The following is a 19,173-nucleotide window of genomic DNA, read 5'->3' as shown; positions in this document are numbered from 1 at the left end:
ATTTGGATTACTAATCTATGTTCTAAAAGTGTTGTTGAAAATTGTTTTTACTGTAATTAAGTAAAGAAATAATCAGACTTTTCAGGCTCAATTAAACAGACTGGAAAGCAGATTTCAACTTCGACAGGTTTTTAGGGTCAATTCTTGTTCAGGTTCTTCATAGTGAGGTCCAGAGTTAGTCCAGAATGCACAGATTTTGGCATCATGCTGGTGCATACACCACAGCATGGATTGTTGTCAGATTTGGAACAAACTTAATGTTGTCTCATTAAATAACAATTATTGTATGAGGAATTACACAGGTCAAGTTTTCACAGCAATTTAGCAAATTTATTCAGTGTGTGGCCAAACTATTAGTGAGACTTTGCTGCTAATATTACTTTAAAGTGTTTTTTTAAAAACAGATTAAAAATCTAAGGCATTTGTTTCATGAAAGCAAATACTTAGTCAATGGCCTGTGTTGAAGTTACTGCTCTCTGCTTGAACAACTTTGATCACTAAACTGGTTCCCTTGTTAGAGTGGAATAATTCAGCCAAAGCTCTACTTTTGGTAACAAGGGCTTGGATAGGGAGTTCTAAGAGTGATAGAATTATACAGCACAGGATCAGACCCTTTGGCCCAGCCTGACCATCGAATACCCAATGACACTTACCCCATTTGCAGTAATCGGTCTGTCGCCTTCTTTGTCTTAGCAAGTCAAGTATGATTCTCGATACTTCTTAAATGTTGTAAGAGTCTCTGTCTCTCACCAGTTCTAATGCTGATAACCTGAAATGTATGTCTTTCCTGTTATCTATTAAATCTTTGTATCAAGATACAATATTTACAGAACTAACTTACATTCTTACTGCTTGTTATGCTGCTGGCACTTAGGGCAGCAATGACGGTCCTCCATCTCTGTCTTTAGACACTCAGATGTGGAAGGATTCTTCATTGCTGTTTCCATAACAATTTTGCTTTACCAGTCAGTGGCTGTTAGCCCTGAGCTGAACCCCGAACTTGGAGGACTGATAAACCACTCTTAGTCTGGCCTCTACTCTTTGACCTGTTTGGCATGGGTGATCCTACCAAGAGCCAAAGCATATAGCACTAATTCCAGCCATTCCAGTCATTGAGGCATGCAAGCCTTTAAACCACAAGTTTGTGGTCCTCTTGGAGGTTACAAAAATAAGTAAACACTATATTGAGAACAAATGAAAATCTGTGTATATTGCAGTAGAATGAATCGTGAGAATTGACTTTGCACTGCCAGTCAATATGTTTATTACATTCACTTTACATTGATTTTATTTATTGACAGCATATCACTTATTTAACAAGTTACATCACATCTATTACAATTGTTTTCTGTATTCGCAGGTATCATAAAGTAGAATAGTAAGGCATGAAGAGGAACAGAGTACATTGACAGGTGTCCGCTACAATGACTTTTTACAAATGTTTTCTCCATTCATAACTCTTTGTTGTTAAAAGGTCCCCTAACATACAAATTATTTTTAAACAAACATATTTTTCAAAACTTAAGACATTATTAAAGGGAATTTGAAGTATGAAAGCAACAACATGCTTCCATCTGCCACAAAAATGCTTTTCACAGGAGTTTTTTGAACCTTGTTAATTATCTCTAACAGTTTAAAATTGCTATAATACATTGAACATAGAATAACGTTGTGCAGATCTTGATGCCAATTGGTACTAAATGTCCTCCTCCTGTACCTACTTCATATTCCTACATTCCATTCATATTCATGCATCTATTTAAATCCAGCAAACTGCCGGCTTCCACTACCCAGTAACCAATTCTATGCAGAAAAAAACTTGCCCCTCATATCAACTTTAAACCTTGCTTTCAGCTTTTTTTTTGGTAGTAGCATTATTATCTTCTGTTTCCAATTGTATTTACAATTTTGGGGGTTTGAATGTTCTGATTTATATTTTCTACATTTTGTTTTGGTTGGTCTGGAGTTTTTTTTGTGGGGTTGGGGGTGGACACTAATTTTACACGACTTCAACTTGGGTGCTTTTTCAATTATTTTATTTTGTATTATATTACTATTGTATGTTTATCTTGCACTGTACTAATTTCCTATTTTGTTTTTGGGGTTTTGTTTTTGTTTGTAGTGTCGTAGAAAATGCATTAAAAAATCAATTTAAAAAACTTTAGCAACTAACCTTAAAATTATATCCTCTGGTGTTTGGCATTTCTACACTACTTCTGACTGTCTACCCTATCGATATCTATTTCTATCAGATCTCCCCTCAGTACTCAGAATATTGAAACATAATCATATTATTAAATTTATATTAATCAGCTATTAATAAATTTTAATTTTATTCCTTCTGTGGCTTCAGTTATCAGAATTCAATGGGCTGACACAGTCGTACCATAATTATTAATTCATCATCTTCCATTAATTCAGTTCATCCATACCAAATATCTAAGCTCTACTTTTGGATGGCTTATCGGAACAGAGTCAATGGGCTGAATTACTGATCCTGCTCCTATATCTTATAGTCTTCAGTAGGTGAATGAGATTGTTCAGAAAATTCAAATTAATAAATAATTGTATTGCAGTGAAGTAGAGTGTAAGATAAAAGCAGAACTGAAATCTATTCATACATACATGACCACTAATTTGGATCGATAATTACCTATTACTAGCACCCACAACTGATCAAGCTGCGAATAAGACATAGGACCATCTGACATAGGAGCAGAATTGGGCCATTTGGCCCGTCGAGTCTGCTCTGCCATTTAGTCTTGCCGGGTTTATTTTCCCACTTGACTCCATTGCCCTTCTTCTTCCTGTAACCTGTGATGCCCTTACTAATCAGGAACCTATCAACATTTGCTGTAAATGTACCCAATCATTTGCCCTCCACAGCCATTTGCAACAATGAATTCCACAGATTCATCACTGTCCAAATAAAGACATTTCTCCTTATCTTTGATTCCCAGAATGTTCTCCTTCATATCATGCACTGAAACAAAAGCACTAAACTAAAATTTATCTGGGAATTTTTCCAAAGGGAAAGCAAAATCCATCTTGAAATGTCATGCAATCGAAAGACTCAACAGAATACAACTCAATGTTATTGTTGCACTACCCACTAATTCAAACAGCATTTAAGACCATAAGACATGGGAGCAGAATTAGGCCATTCAGCCTATCGCGTCTTCTCCGCCATTCTATCATGACTGATTTATTATCCCCCTCAACCCCATTCTCCTGCCTTCTCCCCATGACCTTTGATGTCGTAATTAATCAAGAATCTATCAACCTTCGCTTTAAATATACACAGTGACTTGGCCTTCACCACCATCTGTGGCAATGAATTTCACAGATTCACCACCCTCTGACTACAGGAATTCTTCCTCATCTCTGTTCTAATATGACATCCTTGTATTCTGAGGCTGTGCCCTCTGGTCCGAAAATCCCCCATGAAAGGAAACATTCTCTCCATATCCACTCTATCTAGATCTATCAATATTCAATAATATGAGCAATATTCTATAATTTCAAATTAGCAGCTAGAAAGTTAGAAAATTCATATTAAATGTGCATCCTGCTCCCTCTCAACAGTGGGTGATCTCCTATTCAGTTGAATCTTGCTGTGGAACAAACACACAGATTTGTAGAACTTACCACAGTGTGAGACGTGTGGAAGCCCAGAAACAGGAGAGCACAGTGAGTAGTAATGATGTAGAACAAACAGAACAAGGCAACAATTGCACTGTAGTAGGAGTAATTCGTACTATAACCTATCATACTATTGCATTTGTTAGTTAGAGGGCACTTGAAATGTTTTGATTCCACCTAATGAGTTGATTTAATGAATTATTTTCTTGATGTGACATATGCTAAGCCAACAGAAATACTCTAGAGAAGGCTGTGTGGCTCATTTACCCTCCTTTCAGAACCATTGCTTTGCTCCTGGCTTCACAAGAAGCATTAAATTGTGTGTATGAATCGAAAAAATAGTGAAGTGAGAGGAATACGCGGCTGACTTATATTGATGAATTTAAATGGTATTGTTGATAGGATTTGGGAATTAATCAATCCAGTTTGAAAAAACATGGAAAAGACCCTTTAATTTTTTACTCTAAACCCAGACAAACCAAATAGAATCATATTACTGAGGATGAATGCATGTGTGAACTTGGTCGGTAAGTGACAACAGGCAACTCAATCACACCAAAGCCTGCTCCTGTCATTACGCAGCTTCCAAACAAGTATATGTTACAGCAGGGTTCAGGGAACAGCAATCAAAAGTGGATACTATGGCAAATTTATATCCCCTTTCCTACCCATATTTTTATTTCATTGCCCTTGCCCATGGAATACTATTATCTTCTGTACACCCAAATAATATCTTCATGCTGATCTGTGGTGTATTCAATAAGAAGGTTAGGAAAGGAAGGTAATGATGTCCATTGGGCCTGAGAAATGTTTCTGGAAAGTTCTACACACTTCCAATGAGAAACAAAGCAAATTATAGAGGTTGAGAGTAATCCTATGCTTTTAGAAAAGTACAAAACCCAAGAAGCCATGAGAAATTCAGCAGATTAATTATAGGAGATAAAGATATACCTGAGATTGCACTGGCTGTTGGGGAGAGGTAGGGGGAGTGACCTGTAATCAGACAAAATAAGCAGTACACAAATATAGCTATCTAAAATGAAAAAAAATAAACAAAAGAAACTCTGCAGATGCTTGAAATCCAAAGTAGTTCTGAAGAATGGACATGGTCTGAAACATCAACTGTTTGTTCATTTCCATGGATGTTGCCTAATCTGCTGAGTTCCTCCAGCATGTTGTGTCTTTTATCTATTGTGAAATCTGAATATTGTCTGCATAAGCAAATTACCCAGTTTGAAAAATCTGTGTGAGTGAATTTTTTAATTAATAGCAAAATCTTATGCCAATCTATACAATACAATAGATAATTGTTTTTATTATCCACAATGTGCTTATTCTTCACATTAGTATTAATTATTGCCCTAGAATACAAAGAAAAAATTGATTATCCTTTTGATAATATTAATTACATGCCAAACATTCCCTACAGTTTTGAAACTTATGTCATAAATCATCTTTTCTTCTTAATTCACTGCTAAAATGGATTTTGTTAAGATGGTAATGAATTTTCCTCTGCATCTGAAGAGTCAGTTTTATCTTCCGAGCTCCAACAGTTAATTCAGAGTAGAATAGCCCGGGAGTTTGTCCTTGCTATATGAATGTAAACAACCTGAAATATTGGGCTTCTCTGAAAGAGCAAGAGGAAATTACATGGTTAAAGTTAAGCAGTAATGCCATATTAATGCACATCTTTTTACTGGTTCATCTGCTGTTTTACTTCTGTACTGAATGAAACATCAGTTTTAACAACAGACTGTACTTCTAGTGCAATTTCCCTTCAAATGAAGCACTGTGATTAGAACCTGATAGGAGAAAAGCGAGGAAAGATGAGCAAAGTTATGATCATATGAGGAATCTTCAAAAGGATGAGAGACAGAAATGCAGAGGGATTGGTAGACAGAGCTCAGAGTGTGAAACTGTGATACCCAAATGTTATCATCTAATGGGTTGAGTGAGGAGGAAGAGCAGAGAACACAGACTATAACGTAATTCTGGAGGAGGTGTCAAACACAGGAAGAATAAGGTGGTACGGGCAGTATTTTTGAATTTAATTCACTGTGGAGTTCATTATGAGATATATTTGCATTGTGGTTATGCTTTTGCTTGTCTAGAGCTCAGGGTAAAAAACCTAGAAGATCTGATTTCAAAACTAATTTCAGCAGCAGGAGAATTCCAAGCAATAAATAAATTAGAATAAATGACTAACATTAATGATGACAATAGAACATGCAGATAATTGTTAGTTCCCATTAATGGGCTTCAACAGAATAAAATTAGTTTAATCCCTCCCCTTGTGAAAATGGGGGATGCCTCCATCTCCCCTATTAGGGAGAGAGAGAGAGAACCTGTGTTTTGTCGAATGCTGGATGAAATGCGATAGTCTTTGGGGTAACTGCAAGTTCTGTGTCTTTGCTATCGCCGAGCGCATGCTTGTGCTCTGTAGTGGTGCGCTTTATTTTATTGGGGGGGAACTGTTGCTTGCTACCGTTTACACGCGGGAGGGGGGAGCTGGGGGGACGACTTTGCGGTTCTCAGGTTTAAATGTCATTCATTCTTTGGGGCACTTCTGTTTTTGTGGATGTTTGCAAAGAAAAACAATTTAAGGATATATATTCTATACATTTCTCTGACGTTAATTTGGACCTTTAAACCCACATCTCTAGCCCCGAGGATATTGGTCCCCACAGGTTTAGGTGTAGCCTATCCTTTTTGTACATCATACCTTCCCCAGGCGATTCCAATGATCCAGGAATCTGAAACCCCACCCCCTCCACCAATTTTTCAGCCACATATTCATCTGCCAAATGTTCTTTTCTTACACTCGCTGGCACATGGCATGGGCAGCAATCCAGAGAATACTGGAGGTCCTGATTTTCAGCTTACTGCCTAATGCCTCATATTCTCTTTTCAGGACCTCCTCCCATTTCCTACCTATGACATTGGTCTCAATATGAACCACTACTTTCAGCTGTTCAGCCCTTTAGAATGCTGTAGGCTCAACCTAAGACATCATTGACCTTGCCACCTGGGTGGCAATATCCCATCTGGGTGCTCTCTTTCACATCAACGGAATCTGCTCTCTGCTCCTCTAACGATAGAATCCCTGGCAGGGCAGAAGCTGGAATGAGTTTTAGTCTAAGTTGGGTGATTGGGAAGGGAGGATTAATCAGGCATAGAAACAGGCAGTAGTGGGAGAGAGGCAGGAGTGGAGATAGCGATTATTACTGAGGAGGTAAACACGCAATCTTACTGGTAGACAGGGCTTGTGCTATTGCAGAGGTTGGACAAACTTGGGTTGTTTTCTCTGGGGTGGTGGAAACTGAGGGGAGATCGGCTGGAGGTTTATAAGATTAGCGAAGCATGGATAAAGTAGACAGACAGCATCTTCTTCCGAGAGTTGAAATGCCTCATACCAGAGAGCATGATTTAAAGTGTTTCGGGGGGTGTAATTTTAAAGGAGATGTGAGAGACCAGATTTTTTACTCGGAGTGGTGGGTGACTGGTTGGTGCTGCCTGGGGTGGTGGTAGAGGCAGATATATTAGGGACATTTAAGAGACGTTTGGATAGGCACAAGAATGTGAGGAAAATGGAGGGATATGGTCATTGTGTCGGCGTAAGGGAATAGTTTGCTTGGCTGTTTGATTATTAATTTTTTGGCACAATATTCTGTGCCAAAAGGCCTGTCCCTGTGATGTACTGTTTGTTCTGTGCTATGCTCAATCAGGTTCATGGAGCCAATTTAATTAAATAATTAAAATACTACAAACTACTCATTTACTGCTAAATGATAACTATTAAGAACGTGAAGTTACAGTAATTACTTCAAACCAACTGTGCACAGTTTTATGTTATACTTACTTCTTCTCCCAGGAAGTGCAATTCCATGCTTGGAGGTAAATCTTCCTGTGGAAGCACTGTGTTCTAACTGAAAAAGTAAAGGGATGGTGTCAATGCATGAAGCAACAGCTTCCTTCTAATTCCTCCTTCATCCATTTCTCAGTTCAGAATGTCTCTTAACACTTATCTCAGTGCAATCCTGTCACCGGGGCTCGTACACCAACTTGGCTGGTTAGCTAACTCTGCAAACAGCCGTATTACTCAGCGGTGAGAAGCCAACTTTTCCTAAGCAATATATGCCCAGGGTCAGTATGATTTGGGGTTTATCCAAACAGGAAGGTCATAATGTTACAATTAAAGCAATGTCAATTTGAGCAAATGCTCAAATCGTGGATCAGCCATGATTGATTGTTGGAGCAGTCTCAATGGGCCAAATGGCCTAATTCTGCTCCTATGTCTCATGGTCTAAATTCTTTGTAAATACTGCTCATTCACAGTCATCAGTAGCATAGAAAAGACAGATCATACACCAGCATAAAATTATAAATAATGTATATTTACCAATTTTCATCTGTTTCAAACAGCCCATTACAGTTAAACCAGTCCAAATGTGCACATAAATAAAACGCTGAAGAAACTCAGCAGGCCAGACAGCAACAGTCGACGTTTCTGGCTGAGGCCCTCCATCAGGACTGAACATAAAGATTGCAGCTCATTCCTGTATCAGCTCAGTGTATCACTTTACTCACTACTGAATTTGCATCACCCTTCTTGGAATCCTCCACCTCATGAGTACTCTTTGCAATCAGATCTCCCCTTTAGATGGGGTCGTCCAGGTGTCTCCCCTGGTGCTCTTCTCTGTGCACCTCCCACCAAAAGACCCCAAACCAGGCTGCTGTCCTTCAGAAAACTCTTTCCACCCCCCAGCTCTCCAAAACCCAGTCTCCCTAAAATGGGTACTGTCTAGCAGAGTGGTCATCGTGGGAGTCCCGTCGGAGTGGTCTGATTCAGAGTGGTAAGGCTTTGGCGAGAATAGGTAGAGACAAGGTAGGTAGGTAAGTTAATTTCTTATTTTATTCTGAATTAACTCTTGTGAGAATAGGGGGTACGTCTACAGGGCCAGTGTTCTGCTCTGGGTGCCAGATGTGGGATTTTCAGGAGTCTACTGATGGCCACACCTGCATCAGGGGCATCGAGATGCAACTCCTTAGAGACCGTGTTAAAAGAACTGCAGCTGTAGCTCGATGACCTTTGGGTTGTTAGAGAAAGAGAAGAGGGGATAGACTGGAGCTACAGGGAGGTAGTCACCCCAAGGCTACAGGAAAGAGATAAATGGGTGACTGTCAGGAGAGGGCAGGGAGAATGTCAGATAGTGGAAAGCACCCTTGTGACTGTCCCCCTCAACAACAAGTTCTCAATTTTGAATACTATTGGTGGGGGTGGGGGCGGGGGGGGAATGACCTACCAGGGGGTGCAACAGTGGCTGTGCTGGACTGACCATGTTGTAGTTAAATGCACATAGCATTTAGAATAAGGTGGATGAACTCATGGTGCAATTAGAGATTGGTCAGAATTGTGGGCATCACTGAGTCGTGGCTGAAAAAAGGCCATAGTTGGGAGCTTAATATCAAAGAATATAATGTGTATTGAAAGGACAGGCAGTAGGCATAGGTGGGGTGTGGCTCTGTTGGTAAAAGATGGAATTACATCCTTAGAAAGAGGTGACATAGGGTCAGAGAATGTTGAATCTGTGGGTGGAATCAAGAAACTTCAAAAGTGAAAAAAACATTAGTGGAGTCATATATAGGCCTCCAAATAGTAGTCCAGATGTGAGGTTAAAATTGGAAAGGGAGCTAGAGATGGCTTGTAATAAGGAGAATGTCACAATTGAAATGGGGGACTTGAATATGCAAGGTGTTTAGGAAAATCAGGTTGGTGTCAGATCACAAGAGAGGGAATTTGTTGAATGCCTCTGAGATGGCTTTTTAGAGCAACTTGTGCTTGAGCCTACTAGTGGAAAGGCTATCCTATATTGGGTGTTGTGTAATAACCCAGATCTTAGGTAGCAAAAGTGAATGGAAAGTTGGATTATTGGGAAGCTTTTAAAATCCAACGAAAGGCAACTAAAAAAGCTATAAGAAAGGAAAAGATGAAGTATGAGGGCAAACTAGCTGATAATATAAAGCAGGATACTATTTTTTTCTGTTATATAAAGAGTAAAAGGGTAGTGGGAGTTGATGTGAGACCATTGGAAAATGATGCTGGTCAGGTATTATTGGGGAACAAAGAAATGACAGATGAACTTAAGTACTTGGCAGCTGTCTTCACTGTGTGAAGAAACTTGCTGTATACCAGAGGTCCGTGAGTGTCAGGGAGCAGGAGTGAGCACCATTGCTATTACAAAGGAAAACCTACTAGGCAAACTAAAAGGTTTTAACGTGGAGAAGTCACCTGGACCAGATGGACTACATCCCAGAGTCCTGAGTGGCATTGCTGAAGAGATAATAGTTGCATTGGTCATGATCTTTCAAGAATCACGAGACTAGTGAATCTGTGGAATGCTCTGCCACGGACTACAGTGGAAGCCAAGTCTGTGGGTATATTTAAGGCAGAAGTTGAAAGTTTCCTGATCAGTCTTGGCTTCAAAGGATGTGGTGAGAAGGCAGGTGTATGGAGTTGAGTGGGATCCAGAATCAGCCATAATGGAATGGTGATTGGAGCTGAATGGCTGAATGGCCTAATTCTACTCTTATGTCTTATGGCCTTATCCCACAATCATGATTGGTTGACAGAACATTCCTTCATTGAACAACATGGCTCCTTTAACCGAAGCTTTTCTGCTTTTACAGAAAACTGCTAAAACAGTAGAGCAATAGAAATCTTAATCAGTCAATTACATCAGCAATAACAAAAAAATGCAATTTAGAACTCCATAAAATTCTCTCACTGGAAATGATGTTCCCACTTGGGGTCATTCAATTAGCATAGTGGTTAGCTAACAAAATACAGTACTAGTAACCTGTGTCCAATTCCCATCTCTGTCTCTAAGGAGTTTGTATGTCCTCCCCGTGACCTTGTGGGTTCCTCCAGGTGCTCCAGTTTCCTCCCACAATCCAAAGACGTATTAGTTGGTTGGTTAATTGTTCGTTGTGAATTGTCCACATTAGGCTGACATTAAATTGGGGGTTGCTGGGTAGCATGGCTCGAAGGGCCACAAAGCCATCAATTCTGTCATCCAGTTCATTAACATATAATGTGAAAAGAAGCAGTCCCAACACCGACTTCTGTGGAATGCTACTAGTCAATAGCAGCTAACTAGAAAAGGCACCCATAGATACTGTGGTAATACCACAGGCTCTTTTCTTATTAAGCAGACTCATATGTGGCACCTTGTCCAAAACTTTCTGAAAATCCAAGTAAACAACATCTGCTGACTCTCCTTTATCAATCTGCCTGTTACTTCCTCAAAGAGTTCCAATAGATTTATCTGGCAAGATTTCCCCTTAGGGAAACCATGCTGGCTTCAGCCTATCTTATCACTTGCCAGCAAGTACCCTGAAACCTTGTCCTACTAATGGACTCCAACATCTTCCCAACCACAGAAGTCGTGGCAGCCGGTGTATAATTTCCTTTCTTCTGCCTCTCTCTCTTCTTAGAGTGGAGCAATATTTGCAATTTTCTAGTCCTCCAACACCATGTGATTCTTGAAGGGTCATTATTTATGCCTCCACAATCTCTTCAGCTACCTCTTTCATTCCATTTTCATATTGTTATATATGCCCTGAAAAGCCAATGTTGATTCCACCTTTTCCTCACTATTTCTCCACAACTCAGATGAAGAATCTGAATCAGAATTGGGTTTAATATCACTGGCATATGTTGTGAAATTTACTAACTTAGCAGCAGCAGTACAATGTAATACATTATAAATATAGCAATAGATAAATGCATTAGAATAAGTACATCTATGTATATTAAATAGTTAAATAAAGAATAGTAGTGCAAAAACAGAAATAAAAAAGTGAAGTCATGTTCATGGGTTTCATGCCCATTTAGAAATCAAATGGCAGAGGGGTAGAAGCTGTTCCTGAATTGCTGAGTGCGTGCCTTCAGATTTTTGTACCTCCTTCCTGACAGTAACATTGAGAAAGGGACATGTCGTGGGTGATGAGGTCCTTAATAATGGAGGCCGGCTTTCTGAGGGACCGCTCTTGGAAATATCTAGGATACTACAGAGGCTAGTATCCATGATGGAGCTGACTTGTTTTACAACTTTCTGTAGCTTCTTTTGATCCTGTGCAGTATTTCCACATGCCCCCACTGCCCCATATCAGACGGTAATGCAGCATGTCAGAATGCGCTCCACAGTACATCTCTAGAAGTTTTTTGAGTGTTTTAGGTGACAAACCTTATCTTAAATTCCTGATGAAATTTAGCCACTGTCTTGCCTTCTTGAAACTGGATTGATATATTGGGACCAGGTTAGATCCTCAAAGATACTGACACCCAGGAACTTGAAATTGCTCACTCTTTCCATTTTTGATTCCTCTAGGAGGATTGGTTCATGTTTCCTTGTCTTAGCCTTTGGTAGGGTTTCTTCCGATAAGATGGGGGTGTGTAAACATGCAGCAGCCACTTGGAGACCAACCAAAGCTGCTTTTTTCCTTGTTAAATGTGTTTTAATACATAGTAAGACTATTCTTGACCGCAATCACTATATACAGCTGGTCTGTCACATCAGTGAGCTGCTTATTGTTCGGAATAGCTGCCTGGGATGTTGTTGAGCCAGGCTTGTTGGACTGAGGAAGGTGTGTCGGGCCGAGGGAATTGAGTCAGGCCACCAAGCCCAGGGAGCCGAGTCGTGTCATCTGGATGCAGAGGAAGCCGGATTCTGTTCAGAAGAGCTGACCTGGGTGCAGACTATGCTGCTGCCTGCTGCTTGAAGCCTCCATACTTGGTGCTTTCAAGTTGGCGTGAAGGCGGTGTGTAGTGAAACCATAAGTGACTGTCTTGGAATTTCTTTTGTGATCACAAGACCCTATTGGACATTGATTGCCACAGGCCTAGTTCCTTTGATCGGTGGTCAGACAGGCATTGAGGCAGCAATGTCACCACAGTTGTAGCAAGGACGAGGGTTCAATCCTCAAGCTTGCATTGCAGTGTGGTGTCCAGCTGTCAGTGCTGCCCTCCAGTGTTGGGTTGGTGGAATTCCAGGCTGTACTGCCAGGAACCATCAATTTCTGGACTTTGTCACTCATTGACTTGGACTAAAAATGTGTTTACTTATATGACTTTGTACTTCTTTTCTCTGCTCGTTATTTTGATTGCATGTGTCTGTTTCTTCACCTTAACACAGAGGAATGCTGTCTCATTCGGCTGGATCCACGTATGGTTTGAATAACAAACGTGACATGATTTTATTTTGATTTTTGAGAAGTGTGCACATGAACTGAAATTGGACTATTCATGGAGAGATGCATTCACCATATTACACTTTGTCACACATCGTTAACATACTCAGTGATTGTTGATGGTGAAGGTGGAGTTGGTGTGGTGGGTGGGTGACCCTTCCTCCACAACTCTCTGCCTTAGAAACACTTATCATCTTGTACAATTCTTTCTTCCTTTTCTATCTCCATCACTCAGACTCCTGACACTGTCCTTTTTTCTTGCTGTCTACATTCTCATTAGCACAGAAAGTTTGTGCTGGCTGAGCCCTGTCCCGAGGACCATCAGGTGTCTTGATGTCTCTAATTCTCCAGTTTCCATGAGAAACCAATACCAAACTCATCTTTCTGACCTCACATTTACCCACATTTCTCTAAATCCCTAAACATACCTGTTCAGCATCTGCTCTGTGTGTGTGTGTGTGTGTGTGTGTGTGTGTGTGTCTCGCTCTCTCTCTCTCTCTCTCTCTCTCTGTGTTATTTTAACTGCCTTACCCTTGATTGGGAAGAAACTCCGGTCAATGAGAACTTCTTCAATAGAGCCTCTCGCACCTGTTTTAGCAAAAGAATAAAACATCATTTTAGGTTCGCTACAAAACAAATTGCAGGAAAACTGGTGAAGATAACAGCGGAAGCTCACCTTCTTATCCATGCATGTTCCGACAACCAAAATAAAGAAACCCTAGAAACGAAAAATAAGTTTCAGAAGCTAACAAGTAGATCCGTAAAGCCTTTCAAACATTTTGTAACATTCCATTTTAGCTTTGGTGGTCCAGCTCAGGTCTATCAACCCTGACTGGCCAAAAAACAAGTTACAGAAAGAGCAATGAAGAATGCTTTTATATAGACAGAGATTGAGGACCTTCATCGCTGCCCAAAAACTCAGTGGTGTAACAGGCAGTAGGTAAGTAAGAAAGTACTGCTCTTTCACTGTCATTATGATACCTTATTTTCTACATTCTGATTTCTTTCCTTTGTACTACCTCAATGTATTGTGTACGAAATGATCTACATGGATGGTGAGCAGACAAGACTTTTTACTGCATCTCAGGACATGTGACAATAATTAACCAATTACCAATATAAACACGTACAAACAAGCTGGATGAACTCAGCAGGTCGGGCAGCATCCGTTGAAATGAGCGGTCAACGTTTCGGGCGGAGACCCTTCGTCAGGACTGAAGAAGGATGGGGCAGGGGCCCCATAAAGAAGGTGGGGGGAGGGTGGAAAACCAATCAGAGGAAAGATCAAGGGATGGGGGAGGGGAAGTAGGGAGGGGATAGGCAGGAGAGGTGAAGAAGGAATCTTAGGGGAAAGCACTGTGGGTAGTAGAAGAAGGCAGAATCATGAGAGAAGTGATAGGCAGCTAGAAGAGGAGACAGAGTGAAAGTGGGATGGGGGAAGGGAGAGGCAGGGAATTACCAGAAGTTGGAGAATTCGATGTTCATACCAAGGGGCTGGAGACTACCCAGACGGTATATGAGGTGTTTGTGGCGAACTACATATACCTGTCTGGACACAACCCCCCTGCTGACTGCTCCTGTGGCTCCTCCCACTGACCCCGGTATAAAGGTGATTGAGGCCTGAGCCCTGCCCTCAGTCTCCAGGATGTAGTATGGTAGTCAACTACTGCTTGTTCTTTCTTCCAGTCAATAAAAGCCGATATCTCGCCTCACGTCTCAGAGTTATTGATGGTGCATCAGTGTTGCTCCTCCAACCTGAGTTTGGCCTCATCATGGCAGTAGAGGAGGCCAGGTATGGACATTCTCCCGTCTTCAACCCTCTTCCTCCTCCTGGACACCCCCACCGGGCCTTCTACCTGCACTCGATCTTTTCATCTCCAACTATCGCTGAGACATCAACCGTCTCAACTTCACCACTTCTCTCTTATATTCCAACCTACTCCCTCTGAATGCACTGCTCTCCACTCTCTCCGCTCTATCCTCTCCATCAAACCCGCAGACAAAGGTGGTGCCTTAGTAGTCTTAGTCTGGCGGACGGACCTCTACCTCACTGAGGTCAAACGGCAGCTCTCTAACACCTCCTCTTACTTACCCCTGGAACAGGACCCCACCAAGAAACATCAAACCATTGTCTCCCGTACCATCACTGCCCTTATCAACTCCGGAGATCTTCCATCCTCAGCCCAAAAACTCATAATTCCCACACCCCGCACTGCTCGGTTTTACCTCCTCCCCAAGATTCATAAGCCTGACTCACCCGGTAGACCCATAGTTTCGGCCTGCTCCTGCCCCACCGAACTTGTATCTGCCTATCTGGACTCCATTTTGTCACCCATAGTTCAGTCCCTCCCTACTTACATCCCATGCCCTCCACCTCTTCAATAACTTCCAGTTCCCTGGTCCTGACCACTTCATTTTCACCATGGATGTCCAATCCTGACATCTTCTATAAACCCACTGACTCCCATAACTACCTTGATTATACCTCTTCACACCCTGCCAAATGTAAAAATGCTCTTCCCTATTCCCAGTTCCTCCGTCTCCGCCGATCTGTTCCCAGGATGAGGCTTTCCATTCCAGGACATCCCAAATTGCTTCTTTCTTTAAGAATTGTGGTTTCCTTTCTGCCATCATCAACGATGCCCTTACCCGCATCTCCTCCACTTCCCGCACTTCAGCCCTCACCCCGTCACCACAACAGGGACCGTGTTCCCCTTGTCCTCACCTACCACCCCACCAGCCTCCGGATCCAGTATATTATCCTCCGCAACTTCCGCCATCCTTCAACAGGGCCCCACCACTAAGGACATCTTTCCCTCTCTACCCCTCTCTGCTTTTCACAGTGATCGTTCCCTCCGTGACTGCCTGGTCCACACGTCCCTCCTCACAGATCTCCCACCCGGTGCTTATCCCTGCAAGCGCAAGTGTTACATCTGTCCCTACACATCCTCTCTTACCACCATTCAGGGCCCCAAACAGTCCTTCCAGGGGAGGCAACACTTCACTTGTGAGTCTGTTGGTGTAATATATTGCATTCGGTGCTCCTGGTGCGGCCTCCTCTACATCGGCGAGACCCGACGCAGATTGGGGGACCGCTTCGTCAAGCACCTCCGCTCCGTCTACAACGACAGACAGGATCTCCCGTTTACCACCCACTTCAACTCTGTTTCACATTCCCATTCAGATATGTCCACACATGGCCTCCTCTACTGCCATGATGAGGCCAAACTCAGGTTGGAGGAGCAACACCTCATATACCGTCTGGGTAGTCTCCAACCCCTTGGTATGAACATCGAATTCTCCAACTTCTGGTAATTCCCTCCCTCTCTCTTCCCCCATCCCACTTTCACTCTGTCTCCTCTTCTAGCTGCCTATCACCTCTCTCATGATTCTGCCGCCTTCTACTACCCATAGTGCTTTCCTCTTCGATTCCTTCTTCACCTGTCCTGCCTATCCCCTCCCTGCCTCCCCTCCCCCACCCCTTGATCTTTCCTCTGACTGGTTTTCCACCTGGCACCTTCCACCCTCCCCCCACCTTCTTTATGGTGCCCCTGCCCCATTCTTCTTCAGTCCTGACAAAGGGTCTTGGCGTGTACTTTGTGTTTGCCAATATAAACAAAAAGATTCCCTCCCCAGAGGACAACAGTGAATCAGTTTTTTTTTACCATAACCCAATGTTTAGGGTATGAGCTTATTCCTCAGATTCACTATTATTAAATTTAAATTTTCCAGCTGCCATTTTTGGATTGAGATTTGTGTCACTTATTTAACCTTGAAGTGCCTCAGTGGTTTGATTAACTATTACCTATTGTTCTTTGTCTTCACTACAATTGTGGTTATCCCTTAGAAGTATGGCAGTGCTTCCCCATGATGCATGTTGAGATGCGCTGACAATGTTGAAATTGCAATTCAGAGAAGCGCCCCATGGAGTAGTGACACGGAAATCAAGAAAACTGCAGATGCTGGAAATCTGAAATAAAAAACAAAGTGCTGCAAGCACTCAGATCAAGCAACTTCAGTGATATTCTATTTCACTGTCATGGCGAATGGGTTGTCAAAAAACAAAATTTTCCATGATCCCTACTCTGCAGGACACATCCATGTGTTGGACTTTAGTTACTGTCACATAGAAAATGTTGTGCAGACTTTAATGAAATCACCTGTTGAACTGAACCACTAGAATATATTTAGTTGCTCTTGATTGCTTTACATAAAATCTAGTACATAATTATAACTATGCCGTTATACATCAAATGTCATAAATCTTTTTTAATACATACCTGAAATGCATTGAGAATTGTAAATATATAATGGAAAGCAATATGGGAGTCCTCCATAAAGGTTGGTATTCCAAATGCCCACGTGAGTCCAAGGATTGGGGTTAGCACTGCAATGCTCCTCACAATCGGTTTTATTGTATCCTTCTCCTCATTATGGCTCCTGGGCCTGTCTCCAATTGTTGGTCGTAGGAGCTTGAATATGACCACAACTAGGACAATAACGTTGCTTGCGACGATAGACAAAGCCGGTATAACAAAAGCAAGTAGCGGATATTTTTCCCTCCAACTGAGCCAACAGGCATCTTTTCTTATGTAACTGTCCTGTGGATAGGTAACTCCGATTGTAATGGCTGAAATTATTATTGGACACAGATAGCCGATGCCAAATGAGATGCCCATCAAAACAGATTTGCTGAAATCGTGGAATAGGAAAACCAGGTGGTACACAAGTAGAATGCCAAGGGTGAACATCCAAAAGAATAAGGCGAGGTAGAAAACATGAATGAAAAAGGTTGCAGCCACACAAGCTCCTGTATCTTGTTTTACAGAGTCTGCCATGATAAACCATACATCTGCTATCAGCAAGTTGATAGCAATGTTCAGAATTGCCACGTGGCGAATATGTGATGTTTTACTCTTGGTCACGTGCTTCCATACCACTGCTTCTATAATGATGGTTATTATTAAGCTTGCTAGAGAAACGGCAACTCCAATTTGGGTTATAAAATTCAAAATACTGTTCTCCTCTGTCTTAGCAGACATTAAAATGCAAAAGGATGTTAAATGCTCACAATTACAAATGACGTTTTCTTCATCAAGATCCGGCGTACAGCCATCATTATTCCATGTACCATTACAACTAAAATCCCAAAATGCACATTGGGCAGAGTTAAAATCAAGTGTAGGGTTTCTCGTTGAGAAGTTCATCTTAGTTTTAATTGGTTTCTTATCACTTAATGTTATTGTCACAACAAGACCATTAATTGAGAAATCTCCTTCGAAGTTTGCATTGCCGGGTAAAATATCAATCAATGTTGGATATCCAATTGTGACAACTACCTTGTTTACCAACTTTTCAAGTTCATCAGTGGGAATGAATATATTAGTAGATAAATTGGTGAAGCCTTCAGTGCTAAAATTATGGAAGGTTACATTAAAGGAGCTTTTTGTTTCACGGCTGTCAATTTTAGTAGCTCTGAGCTGTAGGTTCTCCTTTTTAATATCTAAAGTGTTATTCGTCAGGTTGAGACGACTACTAAATGTCTCCACTGACTGTAATAATTTAGAACTGATAGTTTCATTTCTCGTGCTGGAGAGAATACTCCAGGCTTTTATTGATTTACTAGAAATCACGGAGTTTACAGTTTCCAAGAAATTCTGAAAAACACAAAAGAATGCTTTATTAATCGATCAAATGTAATTCTCAGCAATTCACATAATTTTGAAATAGAAAAAGGACAAATATAAAGACTTGAACATGCAAAGCATTCAAGAAATGACTGAAATAGGTTGACTTCACTCAGCCCCCAGCAACATCCAACCAACCACAAAATATCTTTAGAGATACTGAACCAGAAAAAGCCAGGGCTAGTAAAGCTAGAAGAAAATTATGGTAAAATTTCTTCCCCCACATCCTTGGATAATTATAACACACCTATACTGGAAATGGGATGTTATGTTGAAGTTGTATAGCACATTGGTGAGGCCTAATTTGTAGCATTATGGAGAGTTTTGGTAACCTACCTGCAGGAAAGATGTAAATAAGGTTGAATGAGTACAAAGAAAATCTATAGTGATGTTGCTGGATCTGAAGGACCTGAGTTATAAGTAAAATTTCAATAGATTTGAACTTTATTCCTTAGAACATAAAAGATTAAAAGGAGATTTGACAGAAGTATACAGAATGATGAGGGGAATAGATAGGGTAAATGCAAGCAGGTTTTTCCCACTGAGGTAGAGTGGAACTACAACCAGAGGTCAAGGGTTAAGTGTAAATGATGAA

General features: G+C 41.2%; 1 protein-coding gene across 1 annotated transcript in view; it reads right to left on the bottom strand.

Moving 5' to 3' along the window:
- Positions 1–10,255: 10,255 nt before the first annotated feature.
- The window catches only part of LOC140733772 (adhesion G-protein coupled receptor F1-like), a 37,082-nt gene continuing 28,164 nt past the window's right edge, over positions 10,256–19,173 (bottom strand). Inside the window, exons 7-10 of the mRNA XM_073057525.1 lie at positions 17,172–18,548; positions 13,568–13,609; positions 13,423–13,479; positions 10,256–10,336 (exon numbers count right to left, since the gene is read on the bottom strand). Of these exons, the coding sequence (XP_072913626.1) occupies positions 10,256–10,336; positions 13,423–13,479; positions 13,568–13,609; positions 17,172–18,548 (1,557 nt within the window). The remainder of the gene's footprint in view (positions 10,337–13,422; positions 13,480–13,567; positions 13,610–17,171; positions 18,549–19,173) is intronic.

The sequence above is a fragment of the Hemitrygon akajei genome, chromosome 9 (assembly GCF_048418815.1).
Source record: "Hemitrygon akajei chromosome 9, sHemAka1.3, whole genome shotgun sequence".
NCBI lineage: Eukaryota > Metazoa > Chordata > Chondrichthyes > Myliobatiformes > Dasyatidae > Hemitrygon > Hemitrygon akajei.
The sequence above is the reverse complement of the archived record's forward strand: the minus strand, read 5'-3'. Positions and strand labels throughout refer to the sequence as shown.